Here is a 15,292-nt window from a genome sequence, read left to right as displayed (position 1 = left end):
TTGCCACTTAATAAACAGAACTGTGATTTGTGAATTTTTTTCATAGCAAGTGTATTTCTTCTACACTTATTTCATTTATTAAAAAGTGGACTGACTCAATACCATTTCCTTGTAGTGCACACCCATTGAAATGAGTCACCATTTATATACATCCCATTGGTTTCAATGGGTATACTGCAGTTGAGATTAAAGTTGGAGTGAACTCAGTAATTGTATCCCACATGGGTTTAAAGCTTAAAAACACATGAAGCATCAGAAAGAATTAAAAATGTTTTAAAAATTACCTGAAGTGTGGTTTCAAGACAAAATCTATAAAATAGCAGCATAAAACAGATGTTTAAATCATTCAATCAGAAGGCTGATATCTAACTTGAAGATGTGAAGATACTAGGTGGGCCTCCTTGGAGAAAGCATTCCTAAACTGGGACTCTGCAACAGATAGTATTCTCACCCTTCTTATCTTGTGACTCACTTTAGATTGGGGGGGTGGGCAGAGAGAAAGGCATTGGGAGAAGACCTTAAAAATCAGGCAGGTTCCTGTTTCCTGTATGACTCTGTCTCAAATAAGAGAGAAGATCATAGTTTAAATGCAACTGCATTGATCAAAACAAAGAAGGAAATTAATCTGAATTACACTGAGGATGCATTCCAGTGCAAGGCTAATTTGCAATGATTTCAGATTAAAATGTTGGATTGTTCGGTAAATTTTTGAAAAGAGAACAATATAATTTGCACTTTGCATTTAATGTATGAAACTGCTGTTTTAATCGCTTCAAAATGGTAGTTTAGCATTTTTTTAAAACTATAAAAACTTATTTTAAAATATTTTAATGTGTTCTTAATTTTGTAAAAAGTGTTTATACCATTTTATTTGTCCATCTCCTCAGGTTCCTTGCGGGCTGGGAGGTAATATAGAAATACTGTAAATAAATAAATGAATGAAGTTTGTAAATGTATATGTGCTGAGAAACTGTTTCTTAGTACAGTTAGAACTAAATTTGCACATCATATGTTTGCTATTATTTATTTAGTTTTAAAATGTGTTTGTTCTGCCCTGCAGCACAGGATCTCGGGCAGTGCACAAGTCAAATAAATGTATACAGTTTAAAACAATTTAAAATTTAGAATGAGAAACACAATTAACATAGACTAAGGACATATTAAACAATCTGGCAAGTTAAAACAGGTTCAGAAAGTTTAAGTGGTCTGAAGTCAGTCTGGAAGAAATAACGTAGGCATCAAAGGCTTTAATAAAAAGCTTTCTATAACTGGGGCGCTGCGGCAGAGAAGGTCCTCTCCATTGCTCTCATTTGTGGGAGATGGAGGAGAGTCCATCTTGCTGACATGACATAATATTGCAAGAGATGCTACTTTGAGTAGTTGGGGTACCAAACTGTTTAGGGCTTTGAATAATAAAGATAAATGACATATTTTCTTATTTGTAATATAAGAACTCAGGATCACCCAGTGGGCTGGATGTTAAAGAAAAACAAAAGTGAGTACTTACATGTTAATGGAATGGATTCACTGCAAGAACTGGTCACTGCTTTAAATGGCTGTAGGAATGAATTAGAAAATACAGTCAGGCGTTCATAGTCGTGAATTTTTTTTATCCATAATTCAACTTCCAGGGCCTGAAAATATTCAACAACAACAACAACAACAACAACAACTACTACTACTACTACTATTATTATTATTATTATTTCAAAAAGCAAAAAGCAAACCTTGATTTATAAAGGACATTATTTTACCACAGATTTTGGTATCCACAAACCCCAGAAGACACCAAGGAAAAAAGAAATATTTGCCCAAAATGGAACTCCAGATTTTGAAACATTTCTGAAAACCATTTGTAAAGGACAAACAGCAAAGACATTATCTTGCCTTCATAAGGTTTGGAAGAAGAATTAAGGAATAATGGTGTTAAAGTCGAAGGCTTTCATGGCCAGCATTCATAGTTTTTTGTGGATTTTTCAGGCTACATGGCCATGTTCTAGGAGAGTTTATTCCTCACTTTTCACCACCATCTGTGGCTGGCATCTTCAGAAGATGTCAGGAATAAACTCTTATAGAACATAGCCCAAAAAGCCCACAAAAAACTAATAATGGTGTTGCATCTCAAATAACTGTTTTTGTTACTTTTATAATCATTATACACTATAGGTGTATGTACCTATAGCTTCACTGCTTAGGTGCAGGCCAGTAGTATGTAGCATTCTGATTTTTTTGGTAGTAACTACCGTAAGTGTAACCATTTCAACTAATTTTGAATAACATGAAAGTGAAGAGTGTGTATGTATGCATATGTGTACACACACACACACACACTCTTGACTGCCATTTTACCTGGACCTTAGAACTGCAACCATAGCCTTTCAAAAATAGGTTTCTGTGCTCTGGGGCTTCATATTGTTTGGACAGACATCTTGGAAACATTGAGCTGGATTCTCCCAGTTGGAAAGAGGCAGCAGAACTGGATGGATCTCTGACATACCATCTTAAGAGACAACATCTGCAACATCTTGACAAAATGTAGGTCTATGACTCCAGAGTCATCATTCTTTCTTCTTTCTTTGGACCTTCACAATTTATTTTGCGCATGCCCAGCATAGGTACTGCTCTTCTGTGGATTTTGGATGTGATTGTAGTTTGCTGTAGCGCCAATAGGATCTGTTTTATGACCCAGCAGAGTTCTTCTTACATCATTGAATTCTTAATTTGAGGATGGAGCAACCCTGAGGGCAGACTGTGACCTCGCGGCCCTACTGCCTCTCACATACCCATAAAAAACCATAAGCTTTTGGTCTAGGTTCACTGATAATAACAGCTTTCTCATCTTTTTGCTTAGCAGTATCCTGAGTTTGTAACTTTGATTTCCACATCTAGCACTTTCTCATGGCATGGGGATAGATATGAGAAGGCAGTTTTATACTCTCAAGGAAAATGCAAGTTCAAGCAAACATTTTGGCAGGATGCCCCAGATGAAGGAAGATTTGTGTTCAGATTGTGGCCCTCAAGCCCTTGGCAAATGGCCCACATTTTCCTTGATGTTAAGGGGAAGGGGGGAACCACCTTGCATTGAGATATGGAAAACAGGTGATGTAATCAAAAGCACCTGCAGATAGAGGCAGCCCTGCTCGTCTTTTGCAATTTGCTGTTTAGAGATACGGTCGGCCCTCATTATCCATGGATTTTTTATCCATGGATTCAAACATCCACGGCTTGAAAACATTGTGTGTGTTTGTGCGTGTGTGTGTATCTTTGATTTTGCCATTTTATATAAGGGACACCACTGTACTATGTCATTATATTTAATGGAGCTTGAGCATCAGGTATCCACAGAGGGTCCTGAAATCATATGCCAGTGGATATCAAGGGCCCACTGTATTATGGATACTAGAGAATCGTAGCTTCAGTGCCAGCTCCAGGATTTGGGAAGCCTGCTTTCCCCAGCATATCCCCTGTTTGTCTCCATTGACATTGTCTCCATTGATCCCACCCTCCCAGGGATCTAGTGGGTTACAAATAAAGGTCATATTCACAGAGAGGAGGGCGATCAGCCATTGCTACTGTCTACTCTAGAAGGATTAGGCAGACAAGCAAGCAGTGGTGGTGGCTGCTCTTCATCACTACTTATCCGTTCAATCCAATTGAGTGATCACAACAGTATGGACAGGACCCTGGAGTTCCAGTGATGGTGTCCTATTCCAGACCATTGAGGGCTTGGCATCTGCCAGGGATGCCAACCCAAATGACATTACTGCTTGTATTTTTCTGATGTGTTTTTTGCTTAGCATGTTATTTCTAGCCAAATACATGGATGCATTTTAAAATGAGCCATTAGGGTCTTCCCCTTGTCTCTAGGGCCTTGGCTTCTGTTTGTGGGACAAATGTGGGGAAGCAGAATTGGTACTTTACACATTTGCCCATGTTCCTTTGTACCGACATGCCTACTAGCCTTATTTAGGATCAGTAAATTATACACAGCCAACCCGTGAGTGTTGAATGAGAGAGGGGAGACTTGTGAATGTAGATTTATCTATTCAGAGACCATTTTCCCATGGTGAGGTGCCCCATGCAATCCCTAGAAATGGGAGCTGCCGTTCAATGTATTGTATATACTCGACTATAAGTTGACCTCATGTATAAATCAAGAGCAGATATTGGGGGCAAAATTATGGATATTGATATAACCCATGGATAAGTCAAGAGTAAAACTTAGGGGCATGCAACAAAGGATCTAAATAATCAAACAAAGGAAAACAATGCCAAAGAATCTACAAAATTCTGGCAGGCATAATGATTTTGACTAACATTAAGGCTGGATGGAAAAGAAAGCAGAGAGAGGTCAGCGCTTCCAGGACAGGTTGCACTCTTGCCTTTCATCAGGGGATGGTTCCCATTTTAATAAGATTTAAAGTGTAGTATTTTCATTGATCCGTGCATAAGTCAACCTAGGTTTTTGGGGCCAATTTTTTGACTAAAATTTCTAGTCTTATACATGACTATTATATATAGTATTTCCTGCAATAATGCAAACTTGGATAAGGCAGCCTAAATGGAGGTCTGATATAAAGGGGGCTCAGTTGCGTGCAGGATATAGTGAGACCATTTAGTGGTCCTTTTTCTATAATAGTAACATAATCAGAATTAAATGCTTTATTTTTGTATTATTGTCTTAAACTCCTCTGTTTGATCCTTTAAAAGGTTTTGTTACCTTTGGTCTGTTTTTTGTTATCATACCTTTGTGTAACTTTAGTATCTGAATTCCTTCAGTCATTGGGTTTCACAACTGAATATAATTACAGAAGCGACACAGACAAACCTATGATCTTTTAAGGAATGGCAGGAAATTCCCCCAGAAGAATTGGGAAGGGTAATATGCCCAACAGGAATTGCTGCATTTCATACTGATGAATGTAAACTTATGGTTGAATAAGCAAAGGCTCTTCATTCAGCCTATAAATGCTCCCTCCCACCCATCCTTGCAGCATTTTAAAGATCTCATCCATGCTTTTGTGAGAATTTTCCAGTTTCCTTCATATTGGATCAAACTCTGCTTGTTTAAGGTATATGAAAAAATGTTTTGGCGTGGGGAGGAATAATCACTAGTTATAAAATAGCCCATCATTCAATCTTCCTTGTGTGAAGCACACATGAAAATATGTGTTTTCATTTTTCCCTGTCTGTCTGTCTGTCCATCTGAATACTATCTCTCTTTTAATGAAACTTTAGGGTCATAAGGAAACAAGCCAGGCATACAGATTTCCTTTAATGCACCTCCATGTTCACAGTTCCCCACAGATGTTGTTTTGGAATAACCCACAACATCAGGCTTTTAGCAGGACCATGTTCCTTTGATTTTTTTCATAGCACCTGGAGTCCCAAGGGTGAGTGGGTGGAATGTAGGATATAAAATGCAACAAAGAAAGGGGAAAAAACTAGTCGTGGGCTTGTATTCTTTTCCCACCCATGACATGGAGGGAGGGGAACAAATACTGAAACAAAAGTGCACTAAAAAAAGTTCTGCCTTTTGCAGAGTCTGGCTTTAGTTCACCTTCAAAGGTCAAAATTAAAAGCACATATGGCCATATCGATATAGACACTAGAAAGGCTTTCCACACATAGAAGATTTTCACACAGCATCGCTATATCGTTCCTTTAACCATCCCAAAGTGTAGTGGAATGATCATAACAGATAGACGATTCCAAAAGATTTTCACATGAGGCTGTTAGTGTTCTTAAAACGTTGATATATCAGAATTCAGAAATAAATGATTACAAAATGATTTCAAAACAGTTGAATTGCTGAATTCTGATATATCAACGTTTTAAGAACACTAACAGCCGCATGTGAAAATCTCCTTTTAAAAAACCTGGAGGAAATGCTTCTTTGACTATTACTATGCAGTGTAAAATGGCTCATCCCACATACTCTTTAGTGTCTCATGTGAAGCTCCTGGATGAGGTCATTTGGAGTTTTGGACTCTGCTTTTCCTTGTTGTCAGATTCAACTGGAGCTGCGCAGATACAGGACAGGAGCTTGAATGTTGTAATGGACTGGATTAGGGCCAAGAGTGTCCCACTGGTGGGAATTATACGCTGTGGAATATGGTTGCCAGGCGAAATAAGAATGATAACAACACCTGCTAGAATTCCCTTTTGCATATAACCATTGAAGGGACTGGAACCCTGTCCTTTATTTCATCTGGCAACCCTTCTGTGAAACACTTCACAGGTGGAAGAGGGCCCTCTCTGCTATGGCACCTTGGTTATAGAAAAACACCCACACAAACACACATGCATGTACCCGCTTTGGAGGCCCAGTCAGCACAGATGCTGTCCTCATTCTGGCACCAAGTTAAAACTTTTTAAAATGAAAGCCTTTAAGACCTAATAGATGTCATCCAAATCTGAATATGTGCTTGGTTTTAATTTGTTTTAACTTGTTAAATTGTTTAATATGCTTTCAGTCACTTTAAATTATCTTCTATTTTTCAAATATGTTGAATTATTTAAGCTGAATTTATTTGCTGCCCTGAGACTCCACGATATAGAGTGGAATATGAATATTTTAATAAATAAATAAATGTCATTTGGCCAAGATGCCCATACAGAATCTCAGAGCTCTTTAAAATGGTGGTCTCTGTGTCTCTCATCAAGGTGGAGTCCCATAACAATTACATTGCAGTCAAGAAAATACTGCACAGGCTGTATAGACATGCATCAAGACATAAGATTCATATGTGAGAGTTTCCTCAAGGAAATAACCAATGAGAAAAAAAAAATTCCCCATCATTTGTGAGGGGTTTCTTCAGCTTTAGGAGGAGAATAGTGGTAACCATCCCATGGTGGCCTGATGTTGCAATGGATGCATTTACTCGTTGTTGTTGTTGTTGTTGTGTGCCTTCAAGTCATTTCCGACTTATGGCGATCCTAAGGTGAACCTATCATAGGGTCTTCTTGTCAAGATTTGTTCAGAGGAGGTTTGTTGTTGCCTTCTTCTGAGGCTGAGAGAATGTGGCTTGCCCAGGGTCACCCAGTGGGTTTCATGGCCGAGCAGGGATTTGTACCCTAGTCTCCAGCGTCATAGTCCAATGCTCAAACCACTACGCCACAGTGCATTTACTTTTAAGATCTCCTTAAATGCTGCCATACTCGGATCATGTGGTTAGTGCTTTAGGGTGAAATCAAATTGAGATTTTTATGCTAGATGGATTGTTTTGGTATTGAGAGGCACAGATCAGCCACCATCACATGAGTGTTTTAACAAACCAGAGTACATTTATCTTCCACACTTGGATGTGAATTGTAACAATTCTTTTGAACACACAAAAACATTATTTGTCTAGGTTCATGTACATTATCATGAAGTTAATGTTAATAATCAACATGTTAATTTCAGATCTTCCATAATGCAGTGAACAAAATGAATATTCTAATTTCAGTCTTACTAAAATCACTACTGTTCCCAATTGTTCTGAATTAATACTTTGAACTTGCAAGTTATTTGGTTTGGTTTTAGTCAGGTCTCCTTACTTGTTAGTATCTTCTTGCACTAAGAGTTAATTAAATGCTATTGTGTCCCTTATTTATTTCTAATAGTGAAGAAATTATTGGGATTAGAGAGTAATGTGATATAGGAAGCATTTAAAACAACAACAACAACAACAACAGTTTGCTATGTACCAAGGTAAGGGAGATTTTATCCTAAAAATGCAGTGTGCATATCAATATTCTACACAGATTTGCTTAATTGTAATTAATTAGCATGTTATGCTGAGTCTAATATTTCAATTTGTACAGAGAGTTTGAAATTTGACTTTACAGCAGTGGAAAATAGAAAAAATATTTTTGACATACATTAGTGTCAGTAAAATAAAGTTCACAGAAATTTTTATTCTGTAATAGATTATGGATTATAAATAAAATCCGTAATATCATAATGAGAAAGTATCTGGTTTACTGGGATAGTTTGTCTTTACTAAGCTGAAACAACAACAAGAGGAGGAGGAGGAGGACAAAAAGTAGTAGCAGCAGCAGCAGCAGTAGTAGTATCCTGCTTTCCCCATAAAATTAGGACTCAATGTAAAAGAACAATACGATCAAAAGCACACAAAAAGCTACATTAAAACAGAATTAGAAAAACAAACAAAAATAACACATTAAAACGTCATCATAGGATTTTCCTGCTCATCTGTACTTCATTCACATTGAGTATGACTGTGGCAACTGACACAGAGGGGGAACCAAAGTAAGTAAAAACATTTATTTCTGTTGATGGGCAGAAGCAGCCACATCACTCGTTAAGCTTTGCTGCTGATATATATGCATGTAAATGTGCACAGGAGGTCATAGATGGTAATGATAACATGGCACCTGCCAGCAACCTAAAACAGCATCACAATTCCATGTCTAAAGTAAACCTCACTGAGTAGTTCAGGATGTGGTACTGGAGCTGCTTTTCAGTTGAAAAGAGTTACAGTGAACAACTGCTTCAATTATGCATGCCACATACAATCATTCCACACACACACCACATGCCCCAAACAAAACCAGACATGATGAAGGAGTTTTAATCCAAACCTGTCTTATGGTCCCAGGGGTCATATGATTGTTATTGCAGTTCAAATCCCTCCAAGTGCACTGTACCACCACTTTTCTGGCCAAAAAGAATAGCCTCTTCTAAAATTACCCACAGGGGTCATTTCACCTTTTAATTAGGCTACAGAGCTCCTTTCCATTCTCTAACATAAAAAATACATATTTCCCAAGACTAGAGTGAATGTTGAGCCACATTTTGTTTTGTTTTGTAATGCCCAGCTGAAGTGTTGTAATGCTGCAGCTGAAGAGATGCTGCAGGCTGAGTTGCTGGAAAATGATGTGATCTTACTTATGGGCACTTGTGGCATAAATAAGCAGTTATGGCAGGAGCTCAAAGAGTTCCTCCAGATGCCTGTTGTCAAGGCACTCCATGACTGGAAGAGCACTGTGGGCATTTACCCCACTGCTCCAATCTCTAGTGCCTCATAAACACTTGGGCTGGGGCACTGCCAAGCTGCAGATGTTGTTGGGAGGGCAGGTGTTGTCAATTACAACTGTGATGACAGACCTTCATCATTGTAGTGATGAGGGCAGTGCAGGATCTCACAGCCTTGACAGACTGGTGATAAAGGCCGTCATCGAGGTGGAATGGGGATGTGGTGTCTGCACAACACATGCCCCGACTCTTCCCCCATGCTGGTGTGATGCTGCGCTCCCCACCGCACAGCAGGCAGCATCACAGCGCTCCTCTGGTGTTGTGTCCACATGACACAGCACCAAAGGAGTGCTGAAAACCTGCAGTACGGGCAGCTATGGCGCCCTTTCTGCTGTGCAAAAAGGAGCCATTTTTTACAGTTACTTTTTGCTCCACGGAAAGGCCAGATCAAGACCATGGCATATAGTTGCTGCAGCCCTGATCCAGCAATGAAAGGGCCACCCCTTAGGGGCAGTCTATTCAACCTCACAGTCATCATCTTCTCTATAAGAAGGTGTTTCAGAATACATCCATTTGCTTTAAAAAATACATCAGATTGAGTAGAGATCCACACTTCTGCCACACTGCAGAATTATTGCAGTTTGATACTGCTTTAACTGTCATGGCTCAATACTGTGGAATTCTGGGATTTGTAGTTTGCTGTGGCACTGGAGCTCTCTGACAGAGAAGGCTAAATAGCTCACAAAACCACAAATCTCAAAATTCCACAGCATTGAGTCATGGCAGTTAAAGCAGTGTCAAACTTTATTACTTCTGCAGTGTGGGATTAGCCTGAATCTTCACGTTGAGTGTCACTGTGGCAACAGCCAAAGAGGGGAACTCATTCTGATACATGTTTATACAAAAGGTTGTATTCATGTCACTCAATTACAAAACACTGAAACTCCAGAATTATTTATTGTTGTTGTTGTTGTTGTTGTTATGCCTGTGCACTAGAGTGAAAAGACTAGCACTTTTTGTTGGTAGTCTTTGCTCCTCAACATTCCAGTTTATGCAAACAATGTATTTTGTCCAAAACATATTTTATATAGTCTTTTTGCACAATTCAGTCTTTTTGCAGACAAAAAACATTTGTGAAATTTTTGCAAATAAACCTCCTGAAATAAATAAATAAATAAATAAATAAATAAGCAAACCTCTCATAATCTTGCCCAATTGAGAGAAATCATTTGAAAAATATAATTCTCCCATCCACATTTGAATTAAGTAGAGATTTATATCCCTGAGAGGAACTATGGTAGCAGCTTCCACATTTTATACAGACATTGCTGATCTAGGGACTCTAAAGCAGAGGGGAGATTTTGTTTTCTATTGCATCTCAAAATAATCTTATTATTGGAAGTTCCTGCTCCACAGTATGTGAAATTCTCCGTTCGAATAAAAATGAAGAGTTAAAATAAGGAAATATATAACTTGTAGTGGGGGCTGGTAGACTTGTTGTGTGCCTTCAAATCACTTCTGACTTATGGTGATCCTAAACTGAACCTATCACAGGTTTTCCTGAGGCTGAGAGTGTGTGACTTGCCCAAGTCTACCCAGTGGCTGAGAAGGGATCTGATCGTTGGTCTCCAGAGTCATAGTCCAATACTCAAACTGTTACACAATGCCAGCATACTTGTGGTGGCTCTAGTGCCTTTAAAAGTTAAGTGAAATAAATACGGAGTATTGTGCAAGTTAGATTTCTTCTAAATTAAATTACCACTGAGTTCAGTGGAATGAACACTGAGAAGTAAATTCAGCTGAGTTTGTCTGGATCAAACCTGAAGTCTATGGCCAGTAAGACAAAGGGGAATTTGGGACAAGCCTTCCGCAATGCTGTATTGAATTGAGGAACTGTCTAGCTTCAGATGGTGTTGAAAGCAGAGAGATTGTAAATTCTTTAGTATGTTGTATGGTGGCGAAATGAAAGAGACTTTCACAATCAATCATTAGGAGCTACAGATGGAATTTGTTTGGTAAACAGGGGAAGTACATTGTATTGGGTTCATGGAATGATTCCCAAATTTTGGCCCTCCATATCCTTTTTGGTGTTTAGACTTCAACTTCCAGAGGTCCAAGCCCAGTGTTGACCAGTGGGTCAGGGATTCTCGGAGCTGAAGTCCAAAACACCTGAGTTTGACAAGCACTGGCATAGTGCACTTCTGCATGGGTTGCACAGCAATTGTAATGGATGAAAACAAATTTCATTGTGAGTGTCACTGGAAGAAGAAAAGGACGATAAAACCTATGGTGGCATAAAGGATCTTGGCTGTAGCTTTTTGGTAATGGTTTCCTGATATTTAGAGAATCTTATTCTGAGCATTCTGTCAACCCCAGTTTTCTATGAGCTGATTGTATTCTCTAATCTCCCTCTATTGATGGAATGAAGTGAATGAAAGAGATGAATATATGAAAAAGAGAAGAAAATGTGGAAAGATTTTTTTTTTAAAGTACAGTTGAAATAGGAAATGTAAAAGAGACTTTTTAACATCCCTCTTGTAATGGTAGAATTCCTTTTGATTTCTCAGGATTTTGTGGTCTTTTAATGTGAAAGATTTAAATATGAAAAAACATATACCATTATTGATGCTTAGCCTTGAGCAGCCCAAGTTCTCCCTCTCTACAATCTTTTCCTTTGCTTCCAACTTGCTAATTGTGTTCTGCTTTGTGATATAGCATTAAAATTAACCACAATAACAAATGGGGGGGGGGGACTATTTTAAAAACTCTTCCACCCACAGTACAGTAAATGTTTTGACAAAGTTTCATTTTCAGTCCTAAAATACAGGCAATCCCCTATATATCAGTCCCAATTCCGCTTTTAGTCCTGCATCACCAAAGGGTTTTATTCTGGGTTAGATTCAATTTTGGTATCAGATTCAAATGCCAATACACTCCAACTGTTCTTTACAGGGGAGAAGATCCTTATTTTTTTATTCCATCCCTGACAAATCTCTGTTTTCACATTATCCCTGTTTTTCCTTTGGGGAAGATTTAGAATATTATTTTTAAAATAAAAACAATTCTAAAAGGCTAGATTCCCAACTAAAAGGCCTACTTTACACATGCCATGGCAGTTGGCAGCCTTACTCTTCTGTGATTTTATTGGAAGGACGAGACATGTGTATCACATCTGGGGTATTTATGCAAGTCTCACTCCCATTCTACTCTGAAGTGAGCAGGAGAGGAAATGTGAAGCAGAAGCCGTTTTTCAAAAAAGAAGTCAAAAGAAGGATGAAGAGATTTGTTCCTTATGCTTGCTATTTCTCTTGGACATTGCCCTTGGGTTCATATGTACTTTCAAAGGTTCATTCTTTTTCAGAATTTCCCCACTGGAATCAGGATAGTCAAGCTTCAAGCTCTCACACGCACCTCTGCCTTTTCTTTTCTTTCTTTCTTTCTGACTGTTTGCTTAGTGCAATTTTATGACTCAATTTGCACGTGGTGAATTTCAGATTTGTATCTACAGCTTCACCAGAGATCTGTGGCATGAATGGAGATCCAGTTTGTGATGAAGCATTCCTTTATCTTCTTGTGAATCATGAAAAACAATTTTTTTGACAGCCAGGACATCCCTGGTATCTCAACATAGTGGGAATATGGGATTATGGTGATTGCAAAATAACTTTTCCTGATTGACCCCCATACTTACAGAAGACAAATTGAAGGAGGAGTTTTTGCTGTTATTTCAGGGGGGGGAATGCAATTAGTTTTGAGGGAGCATAGAAGACTATACTTTTGAAAGCGTTATCATGTAGTGTGACAAAAAGTTTCCTTCATTTCCTTCCACTTTATCTGCAGTGGGAAGAAACTTGAGTTGAGGCATATAGTGGCTGCTAATCTTGTTAGAAGGACAAGTGTCACAATAGAGCTTTAAAACATTTCCTTAAGAACAAGTTAGCATTTTTGCTTAGCTTGCTGGTTGGCTAACTAGCCAATATACTGTATATAAGGAGAGAATAGGAAGAGCCATAATACATTTCCAAACTACACTGTAAGTTTTTTTCTAAAGCACAGCCTTCCCTTTCCACCAAATACATTTCCTTACACACCTATAATAGTGGGAAGTTATTACTCACCACCCCAATTTGATTGTTCAGTCCAGTTCACTGAATTCAGTAGACGTCCCAGGACCTTATTGCATACACTTTTGTCTCCGTTCTAGACATGGGCAGGGAACATGCATGGCTGAGTGAAAATGAAGTTTATTGCCTACTAAACTGTTGGCAAGGTGACCCCATGCCATCGCTGACCCTAAAGCATCCCTGAGCTGGGCTGAGGCACGTGAATTTTGCTCAGCTGGAAAGCTTTCTTGGTCATCTAGAATGTTTCCGACTGAGCAAAATTCATGTGCCTCGCCTGGCTTGGGGATGGGTTAGGGATGGCGATGGCATGGGGATGCTTTGCTGACAGTTTAGCATGCAATAAACTCCATTTTCACTCATCACACACGTTCCCAGTCTGTGCCCATAACGGAGAATAAAAGTATGTGCTATAAGCTCCCTAGTGTGGAACATACAAATAGGATTACTCTTTTTTATAAATGGACTGTGGGGATTTTTTAAAATTGACTGAGGTTGGGGGATCCACCCGTGCCATAAAGCAACAGAAAGGCTGTGAGTGGAGAGACTACAAACAAAGAGCTCAGAGGGAATGCTAATCCCTCACTGACCACATTTAGATGTTAAACAATCATCCCTCCAGTTCACATGGAGTACTTTCCCATGCTGTTCACCAACGGTGGTGTACAATCAGCACTGCTATACCACACCTTGTGTAGTTCGCCTAATCAGTGAATCTCTATTCCTGTTTTCCTTTCATTTTATAAAATCATTAGAATGCTATGAATTTGGCCTTTATCAAACAAACTTTTGCTTAGGTTGTCTATTCCCCTTGCTTTGTTAAGCCAGTTGTCCCTAATCCAGAGAGTTTCTTGGAGACCTTCTTGCCTGATGTTATCTTGGACTATCTCATAACAGTTTATGCAAAGGATGTAAGACTACATTTCCCCATAGTTGCACAGAAACCTTTCTTGGCTATTCTCTGTCCACCTGCACTGGGTATTTTTGCAGCTGTTGTTTTCATGGTGTGGGTGAATGTGTGATAGGAGAGTGGTACACTGAGTTAGAGAAAAGGGAAATGAGCAAAGGTTAGAGGACGGAATAACATTTGTAGGTGTTTTCCTATTCTATTTTTGTAATAGCACGATCCCATTGGCAAGCATGCTGCCACATTATTTTAACCCAAACCTCTGTTCTTTCCATAGTGGGTAAACCTCACAAATGTAACTACTGTGGACGGAGTTACAAGCAACGTAGTTCTTTGGAGGAACACAAGGAACGCTGTCACAACTACCTTCAGAATGTCAGTATAGAAGCTACTGGGCAAGTCATGAGTCACCATGGTGAGTGGAAGGCACAGTCTGAAGGGCTTGGTCTTCTTTTCCTCTTGGTCTTCATTTTTCTTTCTTCTAAAATGAAATTTGAATAATATACAGAAATACATTTATTACACTTGTGATGTTTCAAACATGAAACATAAATTCAGGCTCAAAATTATGTTTATGAGTTAAGAAAATTATAAGCATCTTTTTATTTCATTGTCACATGCAAGAATTAATAATCTCAGAAGCTTTTGCCCCATTGGCCAAGATTACCAGAGTTTTTGCTCATTTTGATTATTTTTTTTGCACATCTGTACTGTTTGTTTAAAAAACATTTATGCAAAAAAACTTACAAAATATATTTTTTTGTGTAAAAAACAAGTGCCCCCCCAGTTCCAAAGTGCAAAAATATATTGTGGCAAATGTCCATTTTCTCAATGGAGTGTCTTGATATGCTGTGCCACTTTTTCATGTTTAGAATGAGAAACGTTGTACCCTTTACATCACTAAAAGAAAACGGTTCCCGAAAGGAAAAAGGGAAGAGTGTATTTGCCTTTTCCCCAATTCAGCTCTTTGCACAGGAACAGAGTACCTGAGGAACAACATGGAGAGTCTCCCAGCTGGAAAAAAAACCCTGCTGTGTTCATTTTCTGAAGTGAACAGGCAGCCAATAGACACAGGAATTATGCTCATCGATGCCCTTGGGCTTTGGATCAGGATGATTGAAAGTACTTAACATGTTTTTAATTAATGGGACATATTGAGGCATGTCACACATATTTCATGTGCCATAAAAAGTTAAATTGGACAATAATCAATCTTGGTTGGTGTTGTGGGATGGGGGATAGTAGAACAAATTTTCTTGAATTATATAAATGTTGCTAGTC

At 38.7% G+C, this 15,292-nt stretch overlaps 1 protein-coding gene across 6 annotated transcripts in view; it reads left to right on the top strand.

The window, feature by feature from the left end:
- IKZF2 (IKAROS family zinc finger 2) overlaps window positions 1-15,292 on the top strand; it is a 125,764-nt gene that overhangs the window by 86,733 nt on the left and 23,739 nt on the right. For all 6 annotated transcript variants that reach the window (XM_042446375.1, XM_042446372.1, XM_042446373.1 and 3 more), the window contains one exon: window positions 14,289-14,426. In XM_042446375.1, coding sequence (XP_042302309.1) covers window positions 14,289-14,426 — 138 coding nt within the window. The remainder of the gene's footprint in view (window positions 1-14,288; window positions 14,427-15,292) is intronic.

This window comes from Sceloporus undulatus, chromosome 1, assembly GCF_019175285.1.
Source record: "Sceloporus undulatus isolate JIND9_A2432 ecotype Alabama chromosome 1, SceUnd_v1.1, whole genome shotgun sequence".
In the NCBI taxonomy this organism is placed as follows: domain Eukaryota; kingdom Metazoa; phylum Chordata; class Lepidosauria; order Squamata; family Phrynosomatidae; genus Sceloporus; species Sceloporus undulatus.
Note: the sequence above shows the minus strand (reverse complement) of the source record. Positions and strands in the feature narration are given on the sequence as shown.